Raw genomic sequence first — 26,010 nt, 5'->3', positions numbered from 1 at the left:
GTCCAACACTTCAGGCAGTCATTGACTGTAAAGGATTTGCAACCAAGTATTAAAAGTGACTGTTTAATTGATGATTATGTTAGTTTGTCCAAATACTTATGAGCCCTTAAAGTCGGGGGACTGTGTGAAGAAATGGTTGTAATTCCTACACGGTTCATACTACATTTTTGAAAAAAGCCTTAAATGAAAGCTGAGAGTCTGCACCTTAAGCAGGTATTCATTGTTTCATTTAAAACCCATTGTGGTGGTGTACAGAGCCAAAATGACGACAACTGTATCATTGTCCAAATAATTATGGACCTGACTGTATACTGAATGCTAAGACAGCAAACTTTTACTGGGTTAACAAAGAATAAAACATGGAATTGTATAAGTTAAACTTGCAACAGTGTCTTAAAAACAGCATAACAACACTTACAACAATGTGAATATACTGTAAATAAGAATATGAAAACTCACCCAGCGCAGTGCCTGAAGCAGCAGGGACCTGAGTCTGTCTGGGCCTTCAACCAGGTCTTTCTTCAGCTTCTCATAGTCCAGTGAGGGCAGCATTGGCACCTCTTTAGATCTCCTGGAGATGAATATAAAGACATGTCAACCATGTTTTATCATGGCACTTATCACTGTACAGATTAGCAAAAAAAAAAGTCTTCAAATCTGAGACTTACTGTGGTGCGATGGATGCTCGGAGCATCGATGAAGCCTGTAAGAGAGAGCAGAATTGAGAAAAGAAGACAAAGAGAAGCAGAGTATATTTCAGAATTAGACTATCTCAGATTAAAACTATTACATTTTTAATTCAAAGTGTAGAAAACATAACCCATGCTACTGTTCATCTGTTTAATCATCCGTACTATCTGCCGGTGCTACTTACCCAGTGTTCTCCATCTACAACAATCAGTCAGTCAGTAGTGTATTTTGGACATGCATACATCATGCTTGTGGTGCATGCTAAATCCCCGCACATACATGTACTGTTTGGCACCATCGCCCATGCAGTCAGTGACAATTACGCTAAGATAATTCAGCAATTAAAAAGTACCAGAGAGGGCAGGTTAGTGTGAAACAGCCACCCCTTCATTTGTTATACCTCTGTGTAGTTGCACTAAAGGCCTGAGAAAAAGAAGTGGAGACTACTGAACAGAGTGATATATCACTGTGGTGGTGGTGGTGGTGGTGGTGGTGTGGGTGTGTGGAGGAAGGGTGAGCGATTTAATTATTAGTGTTTTCTTACTATTGTGAGGGGATTTTGAGCCCTGAAATCTAATCTAAAGCCTGGGTGGTTAGGCCTATAGCAGGGGCAGTGTAAGGTCAGGGGAGCGATCCGTGTCGTCTGGGGTATCAGGTGGCCTAGCTACATTTTTGCTTTGGTGAGCGGCAGGTAATACGGAAGTAGAGCTGAACAGCGATACCTGGATTCCTTCCCAAATTCCTTGCTCTCTAAACATTTCAGTTGCTGAGAAGAATGCTGAAGGGCAAGGGGGGACACGTTTCCAGGAGACATTTGACACTGGGGTGTCTGGACCCCCGGGGGCCTGATAAAGGCCCTTTCTACACATTTACAGACATTTTTTGTCAACAGATATTTTCTTCTACATTTTGGCTTCTTGTCGACATGCAAAGTGAGTTTTAGATCATTAAACCAGAGATTTTTTAAAACACCTTCTAAGGTGAATTTTTTTGAAAACTCAACTGTTTACTGTGTATCCGTGTTTGGGAAACAATAACATCATCCCCTCAAGTCGTGCGTGCCCACTGTTTCTTTGTGTATCGAGCATGTGCCAAAAACAATAACAGCAATGGTGGACTATTTTTATTTATATTTTGCTAGCACTGCTTGATCTAGTTACTACAATCCCAAAAAATCTGGACGCTGGGTAAAATGTAAATAAAAACGGGATGCAATGATTTGCGAATATTTTTAGACCTCAGACTAAATAGGGATCATCCACACTGTTACCAGCATAAAAAGCTAGCATCTGTTATGGGATGGGGGTGTGTTAGTGCCCATGACATGGGTAACTTGTACATCTGCGAAGGCACCATGAATGCTGGAAAAGTACATACAGGTTTTGGAGCAACATATGCTGCCATCCAGATGACGTCTTTTTCAGGGCTGTCCCTATTTATTCTAGCAAGACAATGCCAAGTCACCTTCTGCATGTGTTACAGCAGCGTGGCTTCATAGTGAAAGAGTGCAGATACTAAACTGGCCAGATCTCGGATCTTTGAGAGAGCTCCTTCATCCTTATATCAATTGAAATCAACAATGATTGGAGCTCCAGTTTTAATGAAGGTCATATGGATAGAATGTTTTTCAAAAAACAAAAGGGGAAAATATCAGTTTTAAAAAATATCTGTATACGTGTAGGGTAGACAGGGCCTAAGAGATGCCTATACATGTATAACAATTATTATCCATTACTGTCTCAACAGGAAAGCCACACACCTTTGCTGAATGTAAAAATAGTGGGGTCAAACACAATGCTTTAAGAAGCAGGAGCAAAAAACAACAAGGCACCTCTCGTTTTTAATAAAATGTAGCTTTTAAGGCCACATGTATTCTCAGATTTCAGCTGGTTGACTACACAAAGCGAAGCTTGACCCCAATTCCTTGACAATGCACAGTTTACATAAGAGGTGCTCTTACTCTCTTCACCTATTTAGCGTGTCTTCTCACTATTTACTCTTTTATGACCGTGGGGACAGCTGAAGGCCATTTATTGTGGATGTTATTGTCTAAGTAGACGGCTCTGCTCCCTGATCTTATCCTGTTTTCTTTCCCTGCGGTGAAATAAACCACAGAGGAGTAGCAAAAAAAAATCTGCCAGAGCCATCTCAATATTGTGAAGGTATAAAAAGTCTGATAACTATAGTCAGTTATGGTGTTATGTTGCAATAAACAGAACAGTTTGCTTGTTCATATGAGAGAAAATAAGGTGTCTCTGCTCTCAAGAAATTGACATTCAGCATCCATCAAATATTGGTTGATTTATTTTCGAATTTCTAGCCTCACCTGACAGTTAAGGCTTAACCTGACGTTCCAAGGGCGTAATCCAGATTAGCATTATTGTTGAATGTTTTATCATGTGTTCAGCTTGAGTGTTTGCCATTGAGGTTGTTAAGAACCACCACAATTACATAAAGCGTTCCAGTTGCCTCTATTCAAACAGCTGTAAATTGATCTACCCTGTTTGACAGCCTGAGCGTGAGAGAAGTACTTTCACATCAAAGAGCCTTGTGTTGGCTATTCATTTCCTGTCAGTGTCTGTCAAAAAAAAAAAATCAAAACTACACTCTCAAAAAAAGTGGTAAGGGGAGAAAACTGAAACTGACAGCATTTACCTTTCAAAAAAAAGAAGAGGAGAGAAGGAACAATGACTAAGGCCTTTGAGAACAAATGATTTTAATGAAGAGGTACGCCCTGAGAGAGACCCTCTTGTTTGGCTTAACAAGCGGCCTGGCAAAAGAGGTCATTCTTACAACAAACGAGGCCAAATTTACCTTTAAACTAGGTCAATCTAGTGGAAACCAGGGGAGTATAGACTGAGGCAGGCAGGCCTAAAAATGTACATCTGTAGTAGAGGAAAAGGAGGCAGACAACAGGAAAAGGAAAGGAAGAGGAGATGCGGCGAGGCACAAGCAAGATGAGAAGCGGGGACCTGAGCAATGACAGGAAGTAAAGATGAAAACAAATGAAACTTACATAGCCATCATCATAGGGACTCATAGAGTAATATCCCTTTGCGGACAAGAGCATCACACACGGCAAAAACACAAACACACAGAAAGAGGTTGTTCAGTTCAACACAGAAAGAAAAAAGATTTCACAAACTAGAGGTCAACACCACAATGACAGCCACTGACAGTAAGCGTGGTCGTTGAGGTTTCAGAGTGGGCAGTTTTTTGATTATCTGTGAACAGCTTTCAAGATAATCTACTTGCTGTTTAATTTGGAATTTTCTACTCTGCCACCTTCTGTGACTAATGTTTGAACTTGTTCCTGCATTCAGAGCTGTGTCATGCATATTTAACTTTTCAACAAGCCTTCCAAGTGTGTGTGGTTATTAATACAACACCAGGATCAAGTCGCCTATTTCTAGGATACAAACTGCAGGGTTACTACATGGCTTAAAGTCGGCTGCACTCTGTACAGGATGCAGGAGATGGGGGCAGATAAACTCTCATTTTAAAAACAACTTTTTAATATCCTTTTCAAACACAATGTCCACTTTACCATTATCTATGATGTTAGGCCCTGTGAGGACTTTACTCCGCTTGTACCGAAATCATCTTGCCTTGAGGCCTTGTGTTTTGTAATTCTTCTGCCAGTGAGGTGGGAAGGAGATAGAGGAGGAGTGTGTGTTGTCACTCACAGTTCCAGGTCTGGTGAAGTCAGTGCTCTGCACCACGCTCTGCCTCATCTGACTGCTGAACAGGCGAACGCACACACTCTGCAGGTACTCAGGGGAGATCTGCAAAAACACAGCCGGCCCCTTGAGCTTTAAGATTCTGTATGTGGGTATAGGAAGGGCAGGGCTGACATTTTTGTCTCCCTGTTTCTCCAGTAGTGAAGATCATATGTGTGCATTTAAAATACTGACGTCTGCTTAAACTTTGCGATGTGTAAAAAAAAAAAAAAAATTGTCATTGTAAGTGTTTCAATTACACCATTCTTGTGTGTCTGTGCAGTGTTTGTGTTTACACCACTATTAGCTCATTTGTGTCGGTGTGTGTGTCTCGTTTGGTGTGTCTAGCGTGTGCCTGTAGCCTGTGTGTTACAATGTGTGTGTCTGTTCACCCCACAGCCAAGCTGACCTACCATTTTTCCGCTGACGGTGGCCTCCAATGAGTCGACCAGCTCAGCAGTGATTCCAATCAGGTTGTGGTAGTCGGCTTGCATCTTGTTGAACTTACGCACGTAGCTAGTGATGCGCCGCTCCGATTCAGCCAGTTGGAGCTGTAGCTGCTGCATGGCCTCTGAAGAGTCACACACACACGAAGGTTGAAAAATAGAAACACAGACAAGCAATATTCATATCAGACGTGACATTCTCTGTGTAACTTAACAAAATATTAAATATTTCATTTGAAAATTTAAATGACAAAATGAATGAATGGATGTTTGTCATCTTTTTAAATAGAGCAGTACAGGAATGAGTCCTAAAACCCAGAAATAAGTTAACACTTTTGCACTCCAGGTGTCCTTGTCTCAAAGTCAGTGGGTTTTTTGGATGGGTTTTTGATTCGATGTCTGAAATAAGGTCTGTGTTTTGTTCTATGTCATAAAACAAATCAGTAAATACCCCACTCATAAACTTTGAAGCCTTTAGGTGTCATAAAAAAGGTGATTGCTAACAAGTGGCTACATGAGACCACACATCATCATACTGTACACAGCTTTACAGCATCATTGTGACAGCGATATTACGTTTTGCAACCGCAGTGTAGTTTGTTTACAGCCTAACATTAGCTTTTTACTCCCGGTGATTGCATTTACACTTCAAAAATCATAAAAGTGGTGTTCATTTGTCTAATTATTTTGCTGAACAAAATCTGTAAGAATCAAACTTTTGTTTGCCACAGAACTTGTTTTCCAATACTCCAAAATCCAATGGCAAAATCCCAGAGGCTTTTTGATGGGGTAAAAAGGGTGACGCTAACTCCCACGTCAGCCTACAAAAATGCACCTCAGTACACTGATAAATCTGTGAGTCAGTACTTCAGATGTCAATTACATCTTGAAGGGAGCACTGAGAAATTATTAACCATTATCAACCTTTATCTGCAACTAATGGCAACAATGGCAGAAGTTATCTCCAGTACAACTCTTTGGCAAAGCTTCCCATCATCACTTCTGTCCCTTTAAAATACTGTGGACTGTCACTTACTAACAAGAAATTGACAGTTAAGCACAAAAAATGAGTTTACAAATGAGACATACAAATGAAACCAATAATCTATGTGATGTATCTGACCGAAGTTGTGTAATAATCAATAGTGTAAATCACTAGTTTTATCAAGATTAAACATTTTATCGATTCTTTGGACAACAATACAATATTTGCTGATATCACAGGACTTTTGATTTGATTCAGGTGCCTGTGATCAATATAAGATTTCTTTCTCCTGGCTACTTGCCACTGTCGGCCTGGCGCAAGGCTGCTAAATGTTTAGGAAGAAGGTGTGCTTGGGCAGAAACGGTGACACAGACATGCCATTGGAATTTCAAAACAAAGGTGCATCTTGAAATAATGATGATATGTATCAATGTTTTCACTTTGCATTTACGATATTGATCATTACTGATCACTGAATCAATATATTGATGCAGACTGATGTATCGATACACCCCTAGTCATAAAATGACTTTGTCATTTCTGTTTTTGGTTAGAGAGGGTTTTTAATCCATATCTGGAGTGTTTCTTCACCAGTGTTAATTAAGATTTCAGCAGATGGGATGCTTTTGCTCCTTTCCAAAATAATTAATGGGATTTGAAAGTGAAATAAAATCCAAAAATGAAAGCACCTACTCAAGAAATAATTGCATGAGTGGAAATGACAAACATGTTGTTGTATAGGCAGTCTGCAGTTGGTGTCTGTACTATCACATGACAGGTAATATCTGATGGGGGACAGAAACATTTATTGCAATACACTGTAAAACGTGAATTACATGAGAGGGATATTTACCTTTAGTACTCCTTCCTCCCTCCTTCTGGATGATGTCTGTTAAAGATTACACTCTAGCACTCAATTGAACACAAGTCTACAGTTTGTACTGTATCTCTTTCCTCATCCACAGATACACATATGGAAAAAGGTACGTAAAGATGCAATGCCTTGCCTGAGTTTCACAAGACGAAAGACAAACACACAGCAGGTTGTATATCCTGTTTGGAGCTAGGAAATCTGTCATCAAAATATTTGTTGAGGATTTATCTAATCAGTTTTATTGTATGAAGAGATTATGTGTCAACATGGGATCAGCGCTGGTTTTTCTTAAAGGGAGGGACAGATCTCTTACAGAAAATAACAATGACCAACACCCTTGGGTGGGCCAACAGAGCCATCATTCAGTGCCTTTACATGCACGTAAGCAGGTAAATGTGTGTGGGCACTCAACAAACAGTATGTTGTGTCTGCCTGTGTAAGTGTTCACATACTGATGGATTATACATGTTAGACAACCTCGCTCCTTTATATTTTATATATGACTAGACAAGAGAGATTTTCTTTGGTCAGCCCTTTACATGATGATTACTATGTTAATCTGTATGCTTTCATCGATCATCAGCCAATAGGGATAGGTTTTAGTTTCATGGTTTAGTTTTCATGTGAAGAAGGAAAGTCGAACCACTGGGTTCCCAGTAAAAGCAACAATCCTTGTTATCCTTCACTTGCCCTTCTACTCTGAAAGGGTTGGGGTGAATTAGTGTCAGATTAGGTTCTGCCATACTCAAACACAGCCATTTATAAATGCAAATCAGACAGGGACTGTTTGCAGGATATGAAATGACCAGGTCTGGGCAACAGTCTGAATGTTAATTAAATCTTTAGTCACCTACAGAAAGGCTGTTTATTTGAGGTTTAAATGTGCAGCTCAGACAGAGGAGGTGATGAAAACCGCTCTGTACTTGGCCTGTGTTAAAACCCTGAGTTGCTCCCATCCAGATTTACTGTTTAAAGACAATTTATAGTGACATTTATCTCTGTTGTTGAGGCTACACAGCTTTTACTTAATGTTACGCAGCTTTGTAAGCCACATCTGTGAAGGCTGTCACCTGCTGTATGAACACAGCTCAAGAGTTAACCACTGAAAAATATCCAACTGAATGGCCATGTAAGAAGTTGAATCAAGCATTTCATAGCTGAAAGTTTTTTCTCCTCGACAACTTTTAAGCTGTGGTGACAGCTTGCATCATTTGTAATGCAGAAAACTATTAACACGGTTAGATTATCTACTCATATCTCGCCACTGACAACAAAGACATTGAAACAAAAATATAAAGTCCAGCTATTGTGACTTTCTCAGCAATGACATGTGAGTGAGTAACGATAAAGGATACATATAAATTCAGCAGCCTCGGGTTGTTGGACGGCTTCAGTGTCACTGACAGAAACCGCTCCAGTTTATCCTTCAACTGTGGAATCCAGGAGTCCTAAACACACATAATGTAGGTTGAATTAAAATATGGTTATGTTCACGCTGAAGGTGGGAGTGGGTAAAACTGTTACATAATATTATGTAATGACTGACCAGCAATAACTGACCAGGTGATGTGAAGATAAGAACAGATAAAACACAATTTATCCCGAGGGAAACTGTTGTGCATACGGTTGCGTATCTTCAGCTGAAGTACCTGGAAAAGATCTCTGAAGGAGGGGTGAACAGTGGGGTTGGGAACAAAAGGCAAGGCGTAATAAGGCAGAAACTCTGTGGTCTGGCTCAGTGCTGCTCCTCTGGTCTCCAGGTACTGTTTGAAATGGGAAATCCTCTCCTCAAACTCGGCTCGGTCCTGGACAAAAATTCAGGTTCACAGATTTATTTCGTGACAATAACAAAACGCACATTAAGCCTATTACATCATTTACTTCCCCTGTTGCACACACGCATTCTCTTCGATTAGATTCTGCCTCATGACTTGCTACTCTCACTGAAAGTAACTCACGTAAATAATATATATACGCAAACTGCAAAGACTGGCGTATCAAAGAGGTTAGAAATGGTTGCTTGTAAAGTGTAGCAACATCATTTACAGCCCACTGAGAACAAGCCTATAGCACAGCTCAGTGGACAATTTGAAAAACAGCACGTAATGACATTCAGCTGCAGGGAAGAGCGGGGTTGCAAGACATGGTTGAGTTTTGTTGGAAGATAACCTAAAAATACAGTAATGCTCCTGTTGAAAGTCCATAGAAACTTTCCAAATCTACATACATGTCTACCAGGGTGCCTCCTCAGCGGGTAGATGGTGAAGTGGATGTGAAGGTAGAACTCCAGGCTCTGGGCCTCGGTGTCAGTGTCTTTTATCTCAGAGGGAATATTCTCCGTCCACAGTTCAAAGAACACTTTGTGGTCTCCATCATCAAAAGAGCTCAGGAGGTCTTTCTAGAAAGGTCAGAGGTAAAGAAGAGGATGTTGGGAGCAAATCCATCAGCAAGAACAATTTGATTAATGATTATTTTAATTACATATCACACAAAGTAACTGATACACAATAATAATAATAATTTTAAAATGACCTGGTAATGTTTAGAGATAGGGCTAGTAACAAATACTTCTGCAAAAAATATATTTTAAAACAAGTGAGCCAGTCTTGACTCTGTCCTCTGGAACATGCTGCCCATTCAACAAACTGGAATTATACAAATGGTAGAATTTACCTGAATGCCACGAGTCTTTGAGTCTCTGAAAGTACTTCCTTGAGGCTTTGGGACGAGCTTGCCTTTGCTTTTGCATTCCTTGTCAAAACTGTGCACCGTCTCCTCAAATTCTTCAAACTTAAGGTACTACGAAAGACACAAAACCAGCACAAGTGGTAATAACTCCACCTTAACCAGTGCAGAAAAGAGATGGGGTTTAAGCCATTCAAATCACACAAGCCGCACTCCTCTAGACAAAATTCTCTTTAATATCATGCTATATGAACATGGTTTAATGGGGGAAAAGTTGTGCATCTTGTTTTATTTTAATGGACTTGGAATAATGCTCAATCTGCTGTGCATTTTCAAATTGTGAATCTATTACCTCCTTGATCATCCCAAGAAGATCAGCTTCAGTTGCCAAGATGTCCCCCATCTTGGCTGCCTCCCTGGAACTCATGTGAGTGCCCAAAACCTTTGCAACACCTACTGACAGCAAACACCTCTGCTCTCATCAAGCAGTCTGTGGAGCCTGCAGGGATGGGACAGTACACCGCACTGTTAATAATCATATGAGAAAATCTTCATGTTTCTGACACTAACAATAAGGTAAAGCTGCAATACATAACGTTAGGTGTTAATGTAATATTAATATTCTTAACTGAATAACACACACGTAATATTTTACTAGTATTTTACAGCTGTGAAACCACACCGTTGGTAGCGCAATGTATTTTTTCTGCTCTTGCATTTCAACAGTTTTCAACAGTTAACTTTAGCAACAACATTAACGTTAGCAATAAAATGTGGCAAGCTAGTGTTAGCCGACAAGCTAATCAGTTAACGTTATCTGAGGACCTCAACGTCATTCTCACCTTATTCGCGCATCATTTAATAGGTGAATAAAAGAGTATATCGCTGCCGGTGTTTTCATCCGTAACTGAAGCTTAAATAATCCATCTTCGACAAACGTATGGGCTCCACTTACATCGATATCAGTTAGCTAACCATTAGCTAGCAACCGTACACAGATAGGACGCTAAGACACCTAGCAACCAAATGGTTGAGAAATACAGGCTGGAAAGTTGAGAGAAATGTCGTAAATAAGTGAAAGCACACCGTTTGTTTTTAGTTATTTCTTAAAGAAACTAGAAGAGACAGTAGTAATATTTATCTAATAATTGTTATTATTGTGATAGTTTCCTAAAAGAAAGGTTCATAATGCTGCGCCACACGGGAAAATGTGCCTTATTTCACTTAACAAATAACGTGTAAAGCATAATAATGTTTTTTAACATAATAACGACAGATATATTGACTTTTTTCATAATCCATATGTTTATTTTGTTAACCACAGACAATAGTAATTTTCTTTTCTTCTAGGCTTTATTTTCAACCGGAAGTAGTTCCCGTGTCAGAGGTCGAGCACATTGTTTCTCCGCGGTACAATCCGTTTCACCGGTAATGAATGAAGTTTTACTTTAATAAGATTTCTAGCGCACACTTAAAACAAACATATACACCGAGAGACACCGAGTGACTGCGACGTTATTCTGTGCACAATACAGCACAAGAACTTTATCGTATTTGAGGTAAGCTTGAGGAAGTGTGTGCACAACATGCTAAAGCTAACAGCTAGCCTGAATAGGAGACACTATTGAAGTTGTAGTCAATGTTATGACAAGACCGTATAACTTTGGCTAAGGCTAATTCAGCTATGCCAGGCAGTATTGCTGTTAAATTAACGTCGAGTGGTATTAGTTTAGTAACCCACAATTTGTTAAGTTTGACATGTGTTGCTAGAGTTGATATTCATTTTCCACATGGACTGTGTTGAGTGGGATCGCATCCTCATCAGTACAAGTCAAAGCCAGTGTTGTGGCAGCTTTATCTCATTTAATTCAGCTACAAGTTGAGCTGCACTTCTTGCATTATGTGGTGATAGGTGATTAGATTTAGAATATAGGTTGTGACAAATGTTTAGTGTCAGGAAGGTTGTGGTCTGGAGATGCACTGAACATTAACTGTAAAGCTTTGTTTTGAATTTCGGCATCTTCTAGTTTGATATAACTGGCCTTAAACCATAAACTGCTAAAAATGCATTTAAAACAGTGCTTTTCCTCTCCATCTTTCTTTCTGTTTCTGCTGATGAATGTGTATTTATTAGTGCACTTCTTAATATCAATCCTTTCTCTGTAACATGAGCATGTAAACTGTAGGATTACCATTTTTATTTTTACAAATCCTGATATATATTTATATTAATGTGACTAAAACAAGTGATACATCATTTTACATGGCATCAAAATGGCTTTGGAAAGTATTGATTTAATTTGTAAGATCATACTTTCACCATTGTAGGAAAATTGTGTGGTAATATATTGATACAGGGACACCATGTATGGATTTTTTAAAATAAATTCTAAATATTGCGAATACAAATCAGGCTTTTAGTAGCCTACTAGAATAATACAACCTATTGCTTTATCAGTCCACTAGATACATTTTGCTGCAATTAAAATGATTGAAGTTAGATTAACAGACTGAAAACTTTATTTTGATAAATAAAAAACCATCTGGGACATAACTTGCAGTTGGAAAAAACATAGTAAATCAAAATATATCACAGTATATGTTACTGAAATATTCAGGTTATTGCAAAAATGTTTAAAATCACAATAATACTGTACTTAAATATCCTGATAATATCATATTGTGGGGCCTCTTATGATTTCCACCCCTGTAAAATATGAGCAGTTGTCATTAAAGTGAAAAGCTTCCTCGGCATTTCCGTTGTTTTCATTTAACGTTTTTTTTTTCCCTTAATAAAAACTGGCTTAATGATATGCTTTTCCTTGTTCCTTTTCAAGTTCATAGACCAGAAGAGCGATGGCTGGAATTCTGTTTGAGGATATATTTGATGTAAAGGACATCGATCCAGATGGCAAGAAGTTTGACAGAGGTGTGTGAAATCTTTTTATAAAACAAGGTTAAAGCAAGTGGAAAATTATAATCGCCAACAATTTGGTTACCGTCCTGTATTTGTTGTGGTTTTCAAAAAGTGTTAATCTGGTTAAAAGCGCAAATTAAAGAACCCAAACCTTTCGACTATTTTTTTTCTACAGTATCTCGTCTGCATTGTGAAAGTGAATCTTTTAAGATGGACCTAATCTTGGATGTGAACACTCAGATCTATCCTGTTGATCTTGGTAAGGAGCAACCTTTTTGTGTTTGTGTATATTTTTCAAAATATTTTTCCAAGTCAATGTTTGGAAGTCATTTAATGGGCATTTTGTGTAACACAGTCATATTCAAATTCAGCTTAGATACAGCATGACCAGAACAAATCAGTTATCTTTCCACAAGTCATTACAATAAAAGTGCAATTAGTTTGTGTACACTCACTTGCACCCTCACTATTTGGCTTTAGCTTACAAAAAGCCAAAGAGCTAAATATCCCTCTATGACCTCGACATGTGAGAGCACCTAAAAAAAAGGCTCAAAGCACCATGCATCAAAGACTCATTACTAACCCAAGACGTACAAGTGCACAATATAAACTAATTTTGTTCACCTGCGTTCTTTTCATTCAGGTGACAAGTTCAGACTGGTTATTGCCAGCACGCTCTATGAAGATGGAACACCAGACGACGGAGAGTATAATCCTCAGGATGATCGGCCATCTAGGTAAAACAGTTGCTCTTCATATATTTGTCATTGGCCTTGACAAATATGAAAGACACACAGTTTTAAACAATGATGCAAAGTAGTTTATTTAACAAAAGTAACTGAATTTGCAATCAGAAGGAACAGAACATGAGTGGGATGTGGATGTCAGTGGGATCAGTAATGAAGGGAGTGCATGTGTGATCAGTGTAGTGTGGGAATGTTGTAGAGTCCACAAAATAAGCAAAAGGGAACCAAAGGTGAACTTAGGGTGACACATCACCAGGGGAGGGTGCCTGTCAGGGAGCACCGGGCCCAGGAGCCAGCAGAGAGTCCTAATCAGCTGCTCATCCCACACTCAAACCAGTATACACAGATGGTGCTGACTAATAGCAGAGGTCACAACATATTGATGCATCAAACATTACCAACAAAATCTTAATATTTTTTTATTTTGAAAGGATCCAGTAGCACTTGTGTGTCTCCTCTGTAGATGTGACTTTTGCCTGTGATGTGCAGTGTCTTCTGCTGATTTGAATATGTGCTCTCATTTAACTTTGTTCTACATTTCCAGAGCGGACCAGTTTGATTACGTCATGTATGGGAAGGTTTACAAGATTGAGGGTGATGAGACTTCAACAGAAGCAGCCACACGCCTGTGAGTCATATTACTTGCTGTAAATGAGGCTCTGAAGTTAAGCTTATACATGTCAATATAAAAACTGCCAGTCACTGCCACAGTATCATATTGAAATCAACACAGAAACAGTATAAGAATAAACTGTAGGCCAGTGGTTCCCAACAGGTGGGTCACGGGTCCATTCTAAATGGACTGCAAGTGACTCACAAATGTGTCAAGTTTGTAAAAAATCCACTGTATATTGAAGTTCAGCAAATATCCAGCACAGAGCTTTTATTCTGAAGTGCTGTTTCCTGCTGTAGAGTGAGTTAACAACAGACAGCTACTTAACAAAGACAGCAAACTAGCTCGACGACATGGCCAAATGCAATGACGCTGAAAATATTAAACTGTGTGGACCTTGAACTAATGACTAAACAAATCTGGACCCTGTGGCTGAACTAGTTGGGAACCACTGCTGTAGGCGTATGTAAGGGGTTTATCATTAACATACTGTTCTCTGAAAATTTAGTGAAAATCATTAACTGGCCAACAAAAGTCTGTGTGAGTGAGAAATAATGAGATGATGTCATTTTTATCATTTTTTAAAAAGAGACATACTAATCTCTGATTCATCAGCTTTAAACAAGTTGCATGGATGTGCTCCTCCTTTCAGCTCTGCCTACGTGTCTTACGGCGGCCTCCTCATGAGGCTCCAAGGAGACGCCAACAACCTCCACGGCTTTGAGGTGGACTCCAGGGTCTACCTCCTCATGAAGAAACTGGCCTTCTAAAACCCAAACCTGGTTCTTCCACTGCCACAGTCAACCTTAAAATCAGAATGAACTGCAAACTGAAAACATTCGTATCACCAAGTCTGGAGCACGTGACCATCATCAGAGAGCAGCTCACAGAACACACGGGGGCTGAAGAAAACATTTAGTTTTTTACTCTTGTAGTTCCAAAACGTTTCCTCAGAGGAGATGGACTGCAAATTAAAGACTGTGATACTTCAGAACTGCTGCGGCAAACTGTAAATAAAGATTTCTTTTATACAAAGTGATTGTTAGATGGTCAGTCATTTTTTTAAGCTTTTATCTTCTTTACGTTGGCATGTTTATTCTTTTTGGTTTCTTCCAGGACACCATATAATTCAGCAACTGTTAGGTGGTCTCTCAAATTTGTTGAATAGGTTTAATTTTGTAACACTGTGTCTCAGTATTTGGACTGCAGCTAAGCTGTGTGCTACAGTGAAGATGGCTCATATAAAGAAGCTGGTGCTAACTGTAGCTTGCAGGACTAAGGTCTGCTTTGTCTCTGGAAAAACATAAAATTGATAGACATTATACATCATCAAATTAATATTAATTTTGACTAAATTAATACAATATTTTGGCATTTCTATAACCAATGACTGAACTATTAACTTGTCTGATGGATATGTAATCCAGAAGGATTTAGACTGACTACACACAGCTTTGAAAAGTTACTTTTACAACAACAGAACAGTCAGCAACATCTCTTTCCTAAAACAGAGTCCCAGTAAAGGGACTCGATGCACTATTAGTGTCTATGAAAACTTAACAATGAGGACAGTTGGTCCAGAGTAACTGGAATCAACTCACATTAGTATGGAGATTTCCTGCATTTCTGTTTTATATCACATCAAACTGAATATATTTGGGTTTTGGACTGACGAAACAATATGTTCAAAGACATTACCGTGGATTTTGAGAAACTGGATGGACATTTTTCACTATTTTCTGACATTTTGTAGACCAAACAATTAAATAGGAAAATGTTCTACAGTTAATCAGTAATGAAAATAATTGTCAGTTGCAGCCCTAGCTCACATCCAAAGCTAAAAATCAGAATTAGAATAAGGTTTATTTTCACTTACAAGGAATGTGCTTGGGTTTTCGGTGTATTGCCTTCACATTAAACTTTAAATAAGTACTATAACAAGAAAAACACATGTAACGTATAGCTGTTTCAAAAAGGCTTGCAATTAAAATTTGCTTTGAAATCAATACTAATATATGTATAATGAAAAATAAAATGTCGACTAGATCCTTGGGGCAAATATTTCAGGAAGTTCAGATATTTTTCTCCCAGCTCACAGATGAGAGTTCATTACCCGGCATGTCATGTCATGGCTATTTGCTTAGATGGCAGCAAACTAAAATGTGGACACTCAGGAGACAGAAGATTGAATTAAGGGTGAAGAGGCAGCTTTTGTGTGCGACACAGACTTCTCAGTGTCAGTGGTAATGCATGTCACAGGATGGGGAGGAACACTGTCAGTGACTCACACAGACTCCTGATATGTGCACGGAAAGCCTGAAATACATTTAAAGATAGTGATGCAGTAGAGTAAGCTTGTAGCCTTAGGAAAAAGGTCAGCGGTGAGGCTGTATAAAGTTTTAGAGAGTAACTGCATGTGTACCACACCAAGTTATTATAGGGACATATGGAAGTCCTATTGAAAATATTGGATTTGAATGGTGTACTGTATGTTTTTGAAAGCGTTTGTGCTGATCAGTAACTTCAAATGTAACACATTTCTTGGTCAAACAAGTAAAATATGAAATGTTTTGCATCAGAATACTCTCGTGAGGGCAGAGAAGCCTCTGAAACAACATTTTCACCATCATGAGATCCACACTGATCAGTGTCTGCGCCTGTGAAACACCATAAACAGCAGATACTGTGGGTGACTTGCTGACATTCCATCAGGTGAATGTTTAGCATAACCTATGCCCTCTCAGGCAAATCATTTTCCCATTGGTGACAGCTGCTGTAATAACGCCTTGAAGCAGTGGTGTAAGGTTGTTACTATCGTCACATGATCAATTAGAGACTTGATATGGGTAACACCTACATACATATTACCCAGAAATCATCATTGCATATATGACAAAAATACCAATGGAAATAAGGTATTAGTCATTTAATTGTATATAGTATATAGTATTGTATATAGTTAATGGAGAGTTGGCATGTTTTATAACATATTTTGTTAAAGATTGTTACTGGCTATTTTACCAACTGGGAGGTGTGTGTGTGGTAGCCTGAGGAGTCAAGAGCAAGGAGCTGAAAGAGGGAGGGAGGATACAAGAAGGAGGTGTAGAAAGAGGGGGGAGACTGAGGAGTCAGAAGGAAGCTTTAATGCTTTTGCACATGCACTGAACAGTATTGGAGTATATCATCCTAAGACCCAAACTTTTGTTTGGTATGCATTTTTTATTTCTCCTATCTACTTGGGATCAATAGGATCTGATAAGATTAAAAAACTAAACATTGTCAACAATAATAAAGTCTCAGTGTCTTCAAAAGAGTACTTCCTAACTGTTGCTAAAATTGGTCAAATTTGTTGGCATATCAAACATTATTAATCATAAAGTTTCAACAATAAAATGTGATCAAGTTTTGGACCGTGTCCACATTTGTGTCGGGATCAGCTGCAGACTGACTTGGCAGAGATGGCTGCCATCTTGTTTTTACATGGATTAGTGCACTGTGCAGATTATCCTTCTGCACGTTCACAGATGGAAACCTTGTTACTTTCTCTAGATAGTCAAGTTTGATCATCTTCTTGAAACTCTGCCAGGGCCACTAGATGGGACAAAAAAGTGTCCATGAATGAGGACAGCAGGCCTAAGTTAAACGGAATGAAGTATAAGGTCAAGTAAACCCAAAATGTGGTGTCCTCATATGAGTTCGCAGGGTTTCAGGAGGATATCAAAATATGTAAACACTCTAGTTTAACAGCATTGAAAATATATTTTTATAGTTTCACTTAATACATCAATTTTTTTTCATCGGTTTATATTTCTTCAGTTGAAAACTTAAATGCATCCTGTCCACCTAAGTGGGCAAAAATTCCTTGAAAAATGCATGTTTGATAAAATGCAATTCAATTTTGTTTTCATGCCTAAAGAGGAATATAAACACTTGACTGAAGTAGTCAGGAAGTAGACAAGAAATAACAGAGTCAGCACATTGGTTAGACCACACTGGAGCATGTTCTCCTGTGGCATATCATGCTGCTGACTTGATTTTGTGGCATTTATTTTTAACTTCAGACGGAGGAAGCTTTATATTTTGTGGTTTATGCATTGTAACATCTTGTGCATCTTATAATAAGATTAATTTTGACTCATATCTGTGTATTATAACTTCACAGTGTTCTTTAGATTTTAAAATGTGTCTTCTTGTCATGCAGTGGCTTCTGATCACTCTACTGTGCAAATCAAATTTAACTTCCTCAAAATGATTCATCACATTTCGCGTGATAATGGCATTATTGCTCTGACACACTGGCGCATTAAATCTGTGGAGGAGTGAGGATCCCATGATTGGGACTGTTCCAAGGTGTATGTTAATCTACCGGAAGTGATGTAGGCTGCGTTACACTGCGCAGGAGCATCCCGGGGACCTTTACTTGTGTAATGTTTGCACGCCAGGGCTGGTGCTTCCAGCTTTACCTGCTCAGGGAGTTTACTGCGTTGCACGGGTACAAACTGGCACCATGCGCACCCACTGCAGAGACATGTAGAACAATACACGGTGCGTAATATGCGCTCCTGTTTTGGGTATGTGTTTTACAGCTGGGCGCAGACAGGCTCAGTGACATGTTCCTGCATCCGGATCTAATTGGAAGCACTGCGTTCGGGATTATATCAACTGTGTATTGTAGAGAGACTAGAATGGACATGTATGTTAAAGAATAACTAAAGGATATTTACGCAGCCAAACGTGATGGATAATCGACGGAAAAAGAAGCTGACATTCTTCACCATCGGACTCATATTTCTTCTCAGCGGTGTGGAATATGGTAAAATCTGTTTTGTGTTATTGCTTACTTGTGCTGCAACCCTCATACTAACAATCTGTTATAGAATAGGACTGAAAAACACCACTTTTCCATATTCACCTAATGTTTATTGGCATGTAGAGTGAATTTTAGGAGCCTATTGTCACACCTAGTTTATGATTTTTGTTGGAACATACTGTACTGGAACTTTGAGGTTTGACATGTTTATTAGTATTTGCATTTCTTCTTCTGGGGAGATGTTTACACAACTATTAGGCTATATAAACATGTCAGGAAAATAATACTTTTACCAGGATTGTAGTCAGGATTAATGTAATTATTCAAAGGGAAAAGATTTAATCATTTACTTCATAACTTCTTCACTGTTGTGTTCATTTTATCTGCTTACATCATGCTCTGTCTCAAAGCCGTCTCCACACTGGCTTTGTTATGTAGTTATTTATTGACTAAAATGTTAAATGTATACCAGATTGTGCCTTAAAGAGACACCCTGTGGAGTAGAAAGTCTTTCTCAGGTTGATGAAACTCCACAGTACCCAAGGATATGACCACAATGTTCTCACCTGAACCAAACTGTAGACGAGTCCATATTTAACTGAAGCCTGATTGGGTTAGCACATTGTTTCGGTCCCAGACACTTCTCTCCAAAAGATTCAGAAATCTAGCTGTATTGGATTGTAGTATAGTGGTTTTATTTCGTTGTCACATGCTGTATGTATAATGTCTTACACAGAGGCATGACTCAATTTATTTCATCATTCCCGCAGAGAGATGTTGCTGTCAGGGTGTTGAAACATCCCCTCAGATGACAAGAAATTTGAGCAATCATGTCCTTGCTGGAATTTCCTGAGAGCGCGCTTTATCGTAGGTCTTCTGACCCAAGAATTTAGATTGAATCAGCTCAGCACTGTCCTTTGTCTATATGGTAATAGGGCTGGAGACACCGGCAAGGAGAGAGAGCCACCGCTGCATGTTCTCTTGGCATCACCAGCACTGTCATAGACAAGGTTTAAAGGTCCAGTGTGCAGGATTTAGGAGCATGTATTGGGATAAATGGTATATAATATCCACAACTATATCTACATACAAAGAATAGTTTTGTTTTGTTAGCTTAGAATGAGCCATTTATATCTACATACAGAGTGGGTCCTCTTCCATGGAGTCCGCCATGTTGTTCTACAGTAGCCCAGAACAGACAAACTAAACACTGACACTAGATAGGCCTTTTGCGTTTTTCTGTCGGCCAATGTAGTTCTCCTACATGTTTGGCACATGCGTTAAGTTTCAGTTCCACAATCTCACCACTAGATGCCACTACAGTAAATCTTCCAAACTAGACCTTAAAAATTACGCAGAACATTAAAACATAGCCTACAGATATTGTCTAATCTCTTGTTTCACACTCATCTCACCTTGTTTCTTCATCTTGAATGCAGCATGCAACACAAGGCTAATATAGTAATGGTTTAACATGTTTAAGACAGACTTGTACTTGTCTGGAAACTCTGATGTTGGGTAAATAAAATCAATATTTTTCATGAAATCATGCTTATGAGGGTAAATAAGTACTATTACTGTGACATTGTGTATTAGTGATATTGCACTGCCTTAACACAGCCTCTTAAACATCACTACAGGGCTCAGGGTAGTTACAGGGTTGCAGGAAACACATGTGGATGCAGCCCCTCAGAGCTATAGCATGATTGATTGGCACCATATAGGGCTTGTTACACAGATGACTCAGCATCACTGAGTGTAGGTTCAGCAGATTTGGAAGACAGTGTTCACTTCATATGTGTTCATCCTTCTGTCTCCCCAGCTGTAATATTGCCCACAATATGGAGGTACCTGCAGACTTTGGATGCAGCACCTTACTTCCTGGGTCTGGCCCTCTCGGCATTCAGCTTGAGCGGCCTCCTGTCGGCACCGCTGTTTGGCCACTGGTCTGACAGAACGCGGACTACCAAAAAGATCATCTTGTTTGCAAACTTTTTTGAGATTATTGGTGAGTCCACTCTTATTTTTTACTTGACTACAACTGCCTTGAAACAGTATTCTCATGTCAAAGACACAAACTCCTTTTGTTGCTCTATTTGTGCTTCTTTTTTTGCTCTCCAGGTAATTTTATGTACTTTATGGGCTTCTCCAAATGGCTGTTACTGTCAAGCAGACTGATAGCAGGTGAGTCTGCAGAAAGTGACACTGTGACTTATTATCCATTTGGCAGGTAGCAAGCCAGTAAAATACACCCGTCATATCAGTATAACTTGGCAGGATCATTACGTAAAGGTATACATTGGAGCTTGTATGTAGAATTTTGCATCATCGCTTGAGGATTTTAAAGGGGAACACCACCAAAATTATGAATTCCAATATGTTATTTCAGTGACCTAGGAAAGTTCAATCAATATGTGTGAGCATGAGCTTCTCTCTCTCAAAGCCAGAAACCGGAGAAGTAAGTTTTAAATTTGTGATGTCATTGGGTATGATGTCTCCATAGACAGTGGCTACGGTTACATGATGGCTTCTCATTTGGAATGAAATAAATCTGAATGAAATCATTCGGAATTAAAGTCTTTCCAGGTAGTTTACATGGGAAATATTCATTCCGAATGAGGGTTTACATGGGAGATCAGTTCAATCGCCTTTATTTAGGTCTGCGCAAGGTTTGGGGCAGGGAAGGTTCCTGATTGGTTAGGGGGCGGGGCGGATGTTACGTGTTTACGTTTACCGGAAGAAAACACTGTAGTCCTCGCTCCGGATAACAAGATGCTTGATGACGCCGTTCTTAATACGTTTTTCGGGCTTGTTTTGCTTATATTCTTGAAGCAGCAGTACGACAACAACCTTGTTCTGCTAATGCTTCATCTGTTGAGGAGGAGAAGGGAGATAGAAGACCGTGCTGTGGCGAATGGAAACCGGTGAGTGCAACGAGTTCGACTGCTCTATCTCAGCCTGTTGCTATGCAGCCCGTTGCTATGCGCGCTATATACGTCATCGCGCCAGAACGGCAAGGAAACGAGCATGCGCAGAAAGACCGGAATGAACTTAAAGAGGAATGAGTGTATAAATGCACACAAAATTCTTTCATTCGGAATGACAAACGGAATAAACCACCCCCTTTAATTGGATTTAATTTTCAATCGGAATGACCGTTTTTCAATTGGAATGACCATTTACATGACCACTTTTAATCGGAATGGCCTTTCATTCCGATTAAAAGTGGAATTAAACTGTGCATGTAAACGTTCTGAGTGAGTGGGAGCCTGATTTTGTGGGCCCCACAGAATGTTTGTTTTCTTTTCTATACCCAAATGAACTTTACTGTATTGTAGTGTTTTCAGTTCTGAAACAGGAAGTGTTCCCATATACTCAGAACCTTCCCTGGGTGCTCTCGGTGTCATCTATACCATCTTTCCTATGTATTATTTTCAATGGAGAAGCAGCTCTAGACTTTATACCCTATGACATCACAAATTAATTTGAGCTTTGGCTTTTGGATTGGGGAGAGTTGTTTATGTTTGCTTATATTTTTAGACTGTCCTAGACCATAGGAATAAAATGGGCATATCCCTCTTTAATAGCTGATTGTTCAGATAGTTCAGTACCTTTAAAATGTGATGCTTATTTAATACAAATATGATAAGTAATAATATAGGATTTCGCAGTTGACCAGGTCAAATATCCAATTGCTGGAAACACTTGGATACAGTTTTCTGTTTTAGTTTGTAAGAGCACTCTTTGATGACATTTTGAAGCTTTTACCTGTTTCACTTTCACTTCTTCTTGTCTCTTCTTGTATATTTTAGGAATAGGATAGTAAAGTGACATAACACAACAACGATGCATGTCCTCTCCAGAGGTCTGGGTTCCAACCTCAATGAAATTTACTCATGAAATATACATTTTCCATCAGGCATCGGCACAGGTGCTGGCTCATCTATCTTTGGCTTCCTGACCAGAATAACTACCCCAGACGATCGCGCCACTGCATTCGCTGCTGTCATGGCATGCCGACAAGCTGGCCTTCTGATCGGTCAGTGCCCTGAAAGCTGCCTTTTGATCATTTGAGTGTATGAATTGCAATGTTTTTGTATTCTCTACAGAGAAAAGTGGGTAGAGATGAGTGGCCATATAGCTTCCCGATACATTTCACACAGTGGATAGTCAGAGCTCACGTACAAATGTTAAAGAAGGGTGCATGGACAGTTACACATAATGAATCAGACAGATACCCTGTATGATGGTAGATTATATAGAATGATTTGTCATGGTTCAGGGATGACATGTGGTTAAAATGCATGTTTTATCTTTGTGTTTGACACAGGTCCAGCATTCAACATCTTCCTGAGGCTGTGTGATTTCCACCTGGGCCCCTTTGTGGTGAATAAATATACAGCGCCAGGGGTAAGGGTCCACAACAAGCTGTTACAACTTTGCAACACATATTTTTGCTCCCTCAAATAAAAGCTCTAACACTCCTCTTCCACCTCTTGCAGTTGTTCATGTGCCTGCTTTGGGCTCTCCTTCAACTGGTGGTGATCTTCATGTACTGGGACCTACCTTCTCTAGAGAAAGGGAGGGCCAAGGAGAGTTCGTCGAGCAGCAGCAGGGAGGAGGATAATGAGCGAGGGCCTGTGGAAGAGGACAATGATGAGGAAAAGCCGCTAATGGGGTCCCAGGAGCTCGGTGGGTCCTACGGCTCAGTGGTGACGTCCAACCCATCTAGATACGACACTCCTGATGACTCGATTGCCACGCCGAATCACATCTCTCCGCCTGCCTCTCCTGTGCCACAAGAGTCCCAGGAGTCTTCCAGCCCCTTTAAGAACTTCAGCATGTCCCGAGGTTGGTGCATGGTAGTGTGTGCATATGTCATTCTGGGGTCCATATAAAGTCTGGAAGAAGCTGTTAAACACATTTATTAAATGTAAGGTTTTCAAAATAATATATCTGATTCTCTTTGTCTCTGTAGAGTTCTTGAGAGAGGAAGTGGTCGTGCTGCTGGCTGCTCAGTTCATCACCCTCTTCAATCAGACAGCACTGGAGGTGCAGTGAAGACACACAGTCAGAAACACACATATACACATAGATATTATGTTATCTCTTCATATTTTTTAGCCAGGGATCACTTTCCAAGATACTGATTTTTGTATCTAAATAATTCAGAAACAAATGAAACATGCTGGGACAGGAATTATGGCATGATACTGTCAGACATTTTTACTGAGGAGGTTACTGTTTTCAAGACTTTTGACAAATGGACTTGGCATATTAAACATCTGCACACATTCCCTCTGCAGACCATGGTCACTCCGATGACCCAGAAGTACTTCGGCTACGGGGAGCTTGAGAACAGCGTGATGTACTGTCTCTGCGGTGTTGAGGTGATCGCTGGCTTTCTGTTTGTGCGTTGGCTGAGCCAGCGGGTGGCTGAGCGCGTTGTCCTTGCCATCGGTCTGGCTATCTGTAACATCTCCGGTATCTGGTGCCTCATCTTCCTGGCTAGCCCACTAGGTCAGACTGCACTGGAGAAACTTTTCACTTTTGTTAATGCACACACAGATCTTCATCAACATAGAAGCCTGATCTCCCACTATGTTTAATGGTTCATTATTTACCAATCAGACCTGTTTGATTAAAGGTAGGATCTGGAGGATTTTCAAACAAAACAAAATATAGACATATACAAATGAAATCCTACTTAATCATCACCTATGGGCTTCTACTCATGTGTGGTGGTGACTCTGTTTGCAGAGCTCCTGCCCTTTAACTGTATTTTGATGTTTTTGTGAGCTCGGACCGCTTCTGGGCGGAGATTTCCCCAGCCAATGAGAGAGCACAGGTGCCGTGCCCGAGCGTGTCCGAGCGTGCACCAGCACGAGCCTTGCTTGAACCTCTTCTGTGAAGCCTTCTTCCCTACCTCCGGGCTCCGTACACCCGGGAGAGTTGAGCCTGATAGGAGGGGCCAAATTTGAATGTGTGTTTACAAACAGCAACTGGAAAATCCTCCAGACCTTACCTTTAAGAAGTTTTACATGTTTATATAAATAACTTGGCTAAGTATAGAACATCCTCAAATCTAAATTCTATGACAACCATCCTCATCATCAAATGTCTTAAATGCCCCATTTGAACTTGGTTGTATCATGCATATTAATGTGGTGTTTTCTGTTGCACTGTGTCTGTCCTGTAGGTGGTTTCCCCTGGCCGCTGACTGAATTCATCATTGGGGTGTTCCTGCAGGTGTTGGGTTTGCCATTTGTAGCTGTGGCTCAGGTTTCCCTCTTCTCCAAAGTCACTTCTGAGAAAACACAAGGTGAGAAACAGCACCATCTTGTGGGTAAAGAGGTGGAACTGCATGTTGGGAGGTGTTTGATTTTTTTGCTCTTTCCCTGAAGCTCATTCAGGCTGACATGGACTGTACATTTTCAACTTTTTTAAGTCCATTACCCTGTAGGTGTATGAAGCCCCTATGTCTTCGTGTCTTGATCGTATTGCAGGTTTCAGTCAGGGAGTGCGTCGCTCGGTGGGAGGTCTAGCCACCATCCTGGGCCCGCTGTGGGCCGGCGGCCTCACTGAGAACTTGTACATCATGATGGGGGTGATGATGGCACTGCTGGCGCTGCTATCGGTATGTAAAAGACAACTGAGAGAACAGAGAATGTGTCTGTGTCCAAATCATCATGTCTGTGTTTGAGTGAAGGAGATGGACTTTAATTTGTGATGAAAACCTGATGTGATGGAACTAGACATGTAGATAAGACAAGTACGACAGTAATAATTCAATTTAAAGCCTAGTCCCAATTAAACACCCAGTTCCTTTTACTAGCCCGGTGTGGCTACACATTTTGACAAATAAAGGTCAGTCTCAATTAGACGCCTGGTCTAGTTGCCAAGCAGTTCATTTTTATAGAAGTTCTTTGGACGTATCCAATCCTCGATTACCCAGTACATATTCATATTACTTTAGTCCTCCTTAAGGGTCCTCAGATCAAAAGAATCAAAAGGGTTTTTCATAATAGCCCAGGCTACTAATTTAACCCTATGGGCCCGAACGACACATAGTGCGTCCAAATTCACACCTGTTCTTCTCTATTGATTTTCTCCGTGACCGTGCGTCATAGCGAGAAGCCACGCATATCACATGAAACAGCGTAATCGTAGGTTTCCGACAAGGCCAAGCACTTGTTGGTAGTCTAATGTTTTCACAGCGAAAAAAAAAAGATACATTTACAATAAAATGATGTATAACAGAGCTTTCATACAGCTTTGCACACACATTACTCTTGGATGGATTACTTGCGAATGCAGGCTCGCACAGAAATGCCAGCATATCACATGAAAGCGCAGGAGCAGAGCTTTCCACTGATACCACACACATCATTGTGCTGTCATCCCATCATGCTATAAATCTAGATCAATTGTCTACAAAATAAAAACCTGACGAATTTCTTTACAATCCATTATACAGATCTTGTTATCAGTCACTTCATATAGTGAGGAATATCGTATCTTACCA

The 26,010-nt window shown here is 39.9% G+C and overlaps 3 protein-coding genes across 6 annotated transcripts in view; 2 read left to right on the top strand and 1 right to left on the bottom strand.

The window, feature by feature from the left end:
* Nucleotides 1-10,406, bottom strand: part of LOC126396660 (lisH domain-containing protein ARMC9) — a 36,562-nt gene extending 26,156 nt beyond the window's left edge. For 2 of the 3 annotated variants that reach the window (XM_050054890.1, XM_050054892.1), the window contains exons 1-12: nt 10,242-10,406; nt 9,752-9,898; nt 9,388-9,513; nt 8,942-9,112; nt 8,364-8,519; nt 8,070-8,162; nt 6,694-6,718; nt 4,823-4,980; nt 4,377-4,475; nt 3,707-3,742; nt 669-703; nt 460-571 (exon numbers count right to left, since the gene is read on the bottom strand). In XM_050054890.1, coding sequence (XP_049910847.1) covers nt 460-571; nt 669-703; nt 3,707-3,742; nt 4,377-4,475; nt 4,823-4,980; nt 6,694-6,718; nt 8,070-8,162; nt 8,364-8,519; nt 8,942-9,112; nt 9,388-9,513; nt 9,752-9,826 — 1,086 coding nt within the window. In that variant the 5' untranslated portion in view covers nt 9,827-9,898; nt 10,242-10,406. The remainder of the gene's footprint in view (nt 1-459; nt 572-668; nt 704-3,706; nt 3,743-4,376; nt 4,476-4,822; nt 4,981-6,693; nt 6,719-8,069; nt 8,163-8,363; nt 8,520-8,941; nt 9,113-9,387; nt 9,514-9,751; nt 9,899-10,241) is intronic. The other variant, XM_050054891.1, reaches the window with a different exon arrangement.
* A 350-nt stretch (nt 10,407-10,756) lies between these two features.
* Nucleotides 10,757-14,712, top strand: polr2h (RNA polymerase II, I and III subunit H). 2 transcript variants are annotated; one of them, XM_050054901.1, is made up of 6 exons: nt 10,757-10,958; nt 12,237-12,328; nt 12,492-12,575; nt 12,960-13,053; nt 13,607-13,690; nt 14,328-14,712. In XM_050054901.1, the coding sequence occupies exons 2-6, from the start codon at nt 12,256-12,258 to the stop codon at nt 14,443-14,445; spliced, it is 453 nt and encodes a 150-aa protein (XP_049910858.1). In that variant the 5' UTR covers nt 10,757-10,958; nt 12,237-12,255; the 3' UTR covers nt 14,446-14,712. The 2 variants fall into 2 exon arrangements, with proteins under 2 accessions (XP_049910858.1, XP_049910859.1); XM_050054902.1 differs by having other exon boundaries at nt 10,764-10,827.
* Nucleotides 14,713-18,069: 3,357 nt separating this feature from the next.
* The window catches only part of mfsd8l1 (major facilitator superfamily domain containing 8-like 1), an 11,646-nt gene continuing 3,705 nt past the window's right edge, over nt 18,070-26,010 (top strand). Inside the window, exons 1-10 of the mRNA XM_050054898.1 lie at nt 18,070-18,488; nt 20,308-20,493; nt 20,607-20,669; nt 22,405-22,524; nt 22,816-22,895; nt 22,988-23,336; nt 23,464-23,537; nt 23,792-24,005; nt 24,685-24,807; nt 24,992-25,122. Of these exons, the coding sequence (XP_049910855.1) occupies nt 18,413-18,488; nt 20,308-20,493; nt 20,607-20,669; nt 22,405-22,524; nt 22,816-22,895; nt 22,988-23,336; nt 23,464-23,537; nt 23,792-24,005; nt 24,685-24,807; nt 24,992-25,122 (1,416 nt within the window). The 5' untranslated portion in view covers nt 18,070-18,412. The remainder of the gene's footprint in view (nt 18,489-20,307; nt 20,494-20,606; nt 20,670-22,404; nt 22,525-22,815; nt 22,896-22,987; nt 23,337-23,463; nt 23,538-23,791; nt 24,006-24,684; nt 24,808-24,991; nt 25,123-26,010) is intronic.

Source organism: Epinephelus moara, chromosome 10 (genome assembly GCF_006386435.1).
Source record: "Epinephelus moara isolate mb chromosome 10, YSFRI_EMoa_1.0, whole genome shotgun sequence".
NCBI classification, from domain to species: Eukaryota; Metazoa; Chordata; class Actinopteri; order Perciformes; family Serranidae; genus Epinephelus; species Epinephelus moara.
Note: the sequence above shows the minus strand (reverse complement) of the source record. Positions and strands in the feature narration are given on the sequence as shown.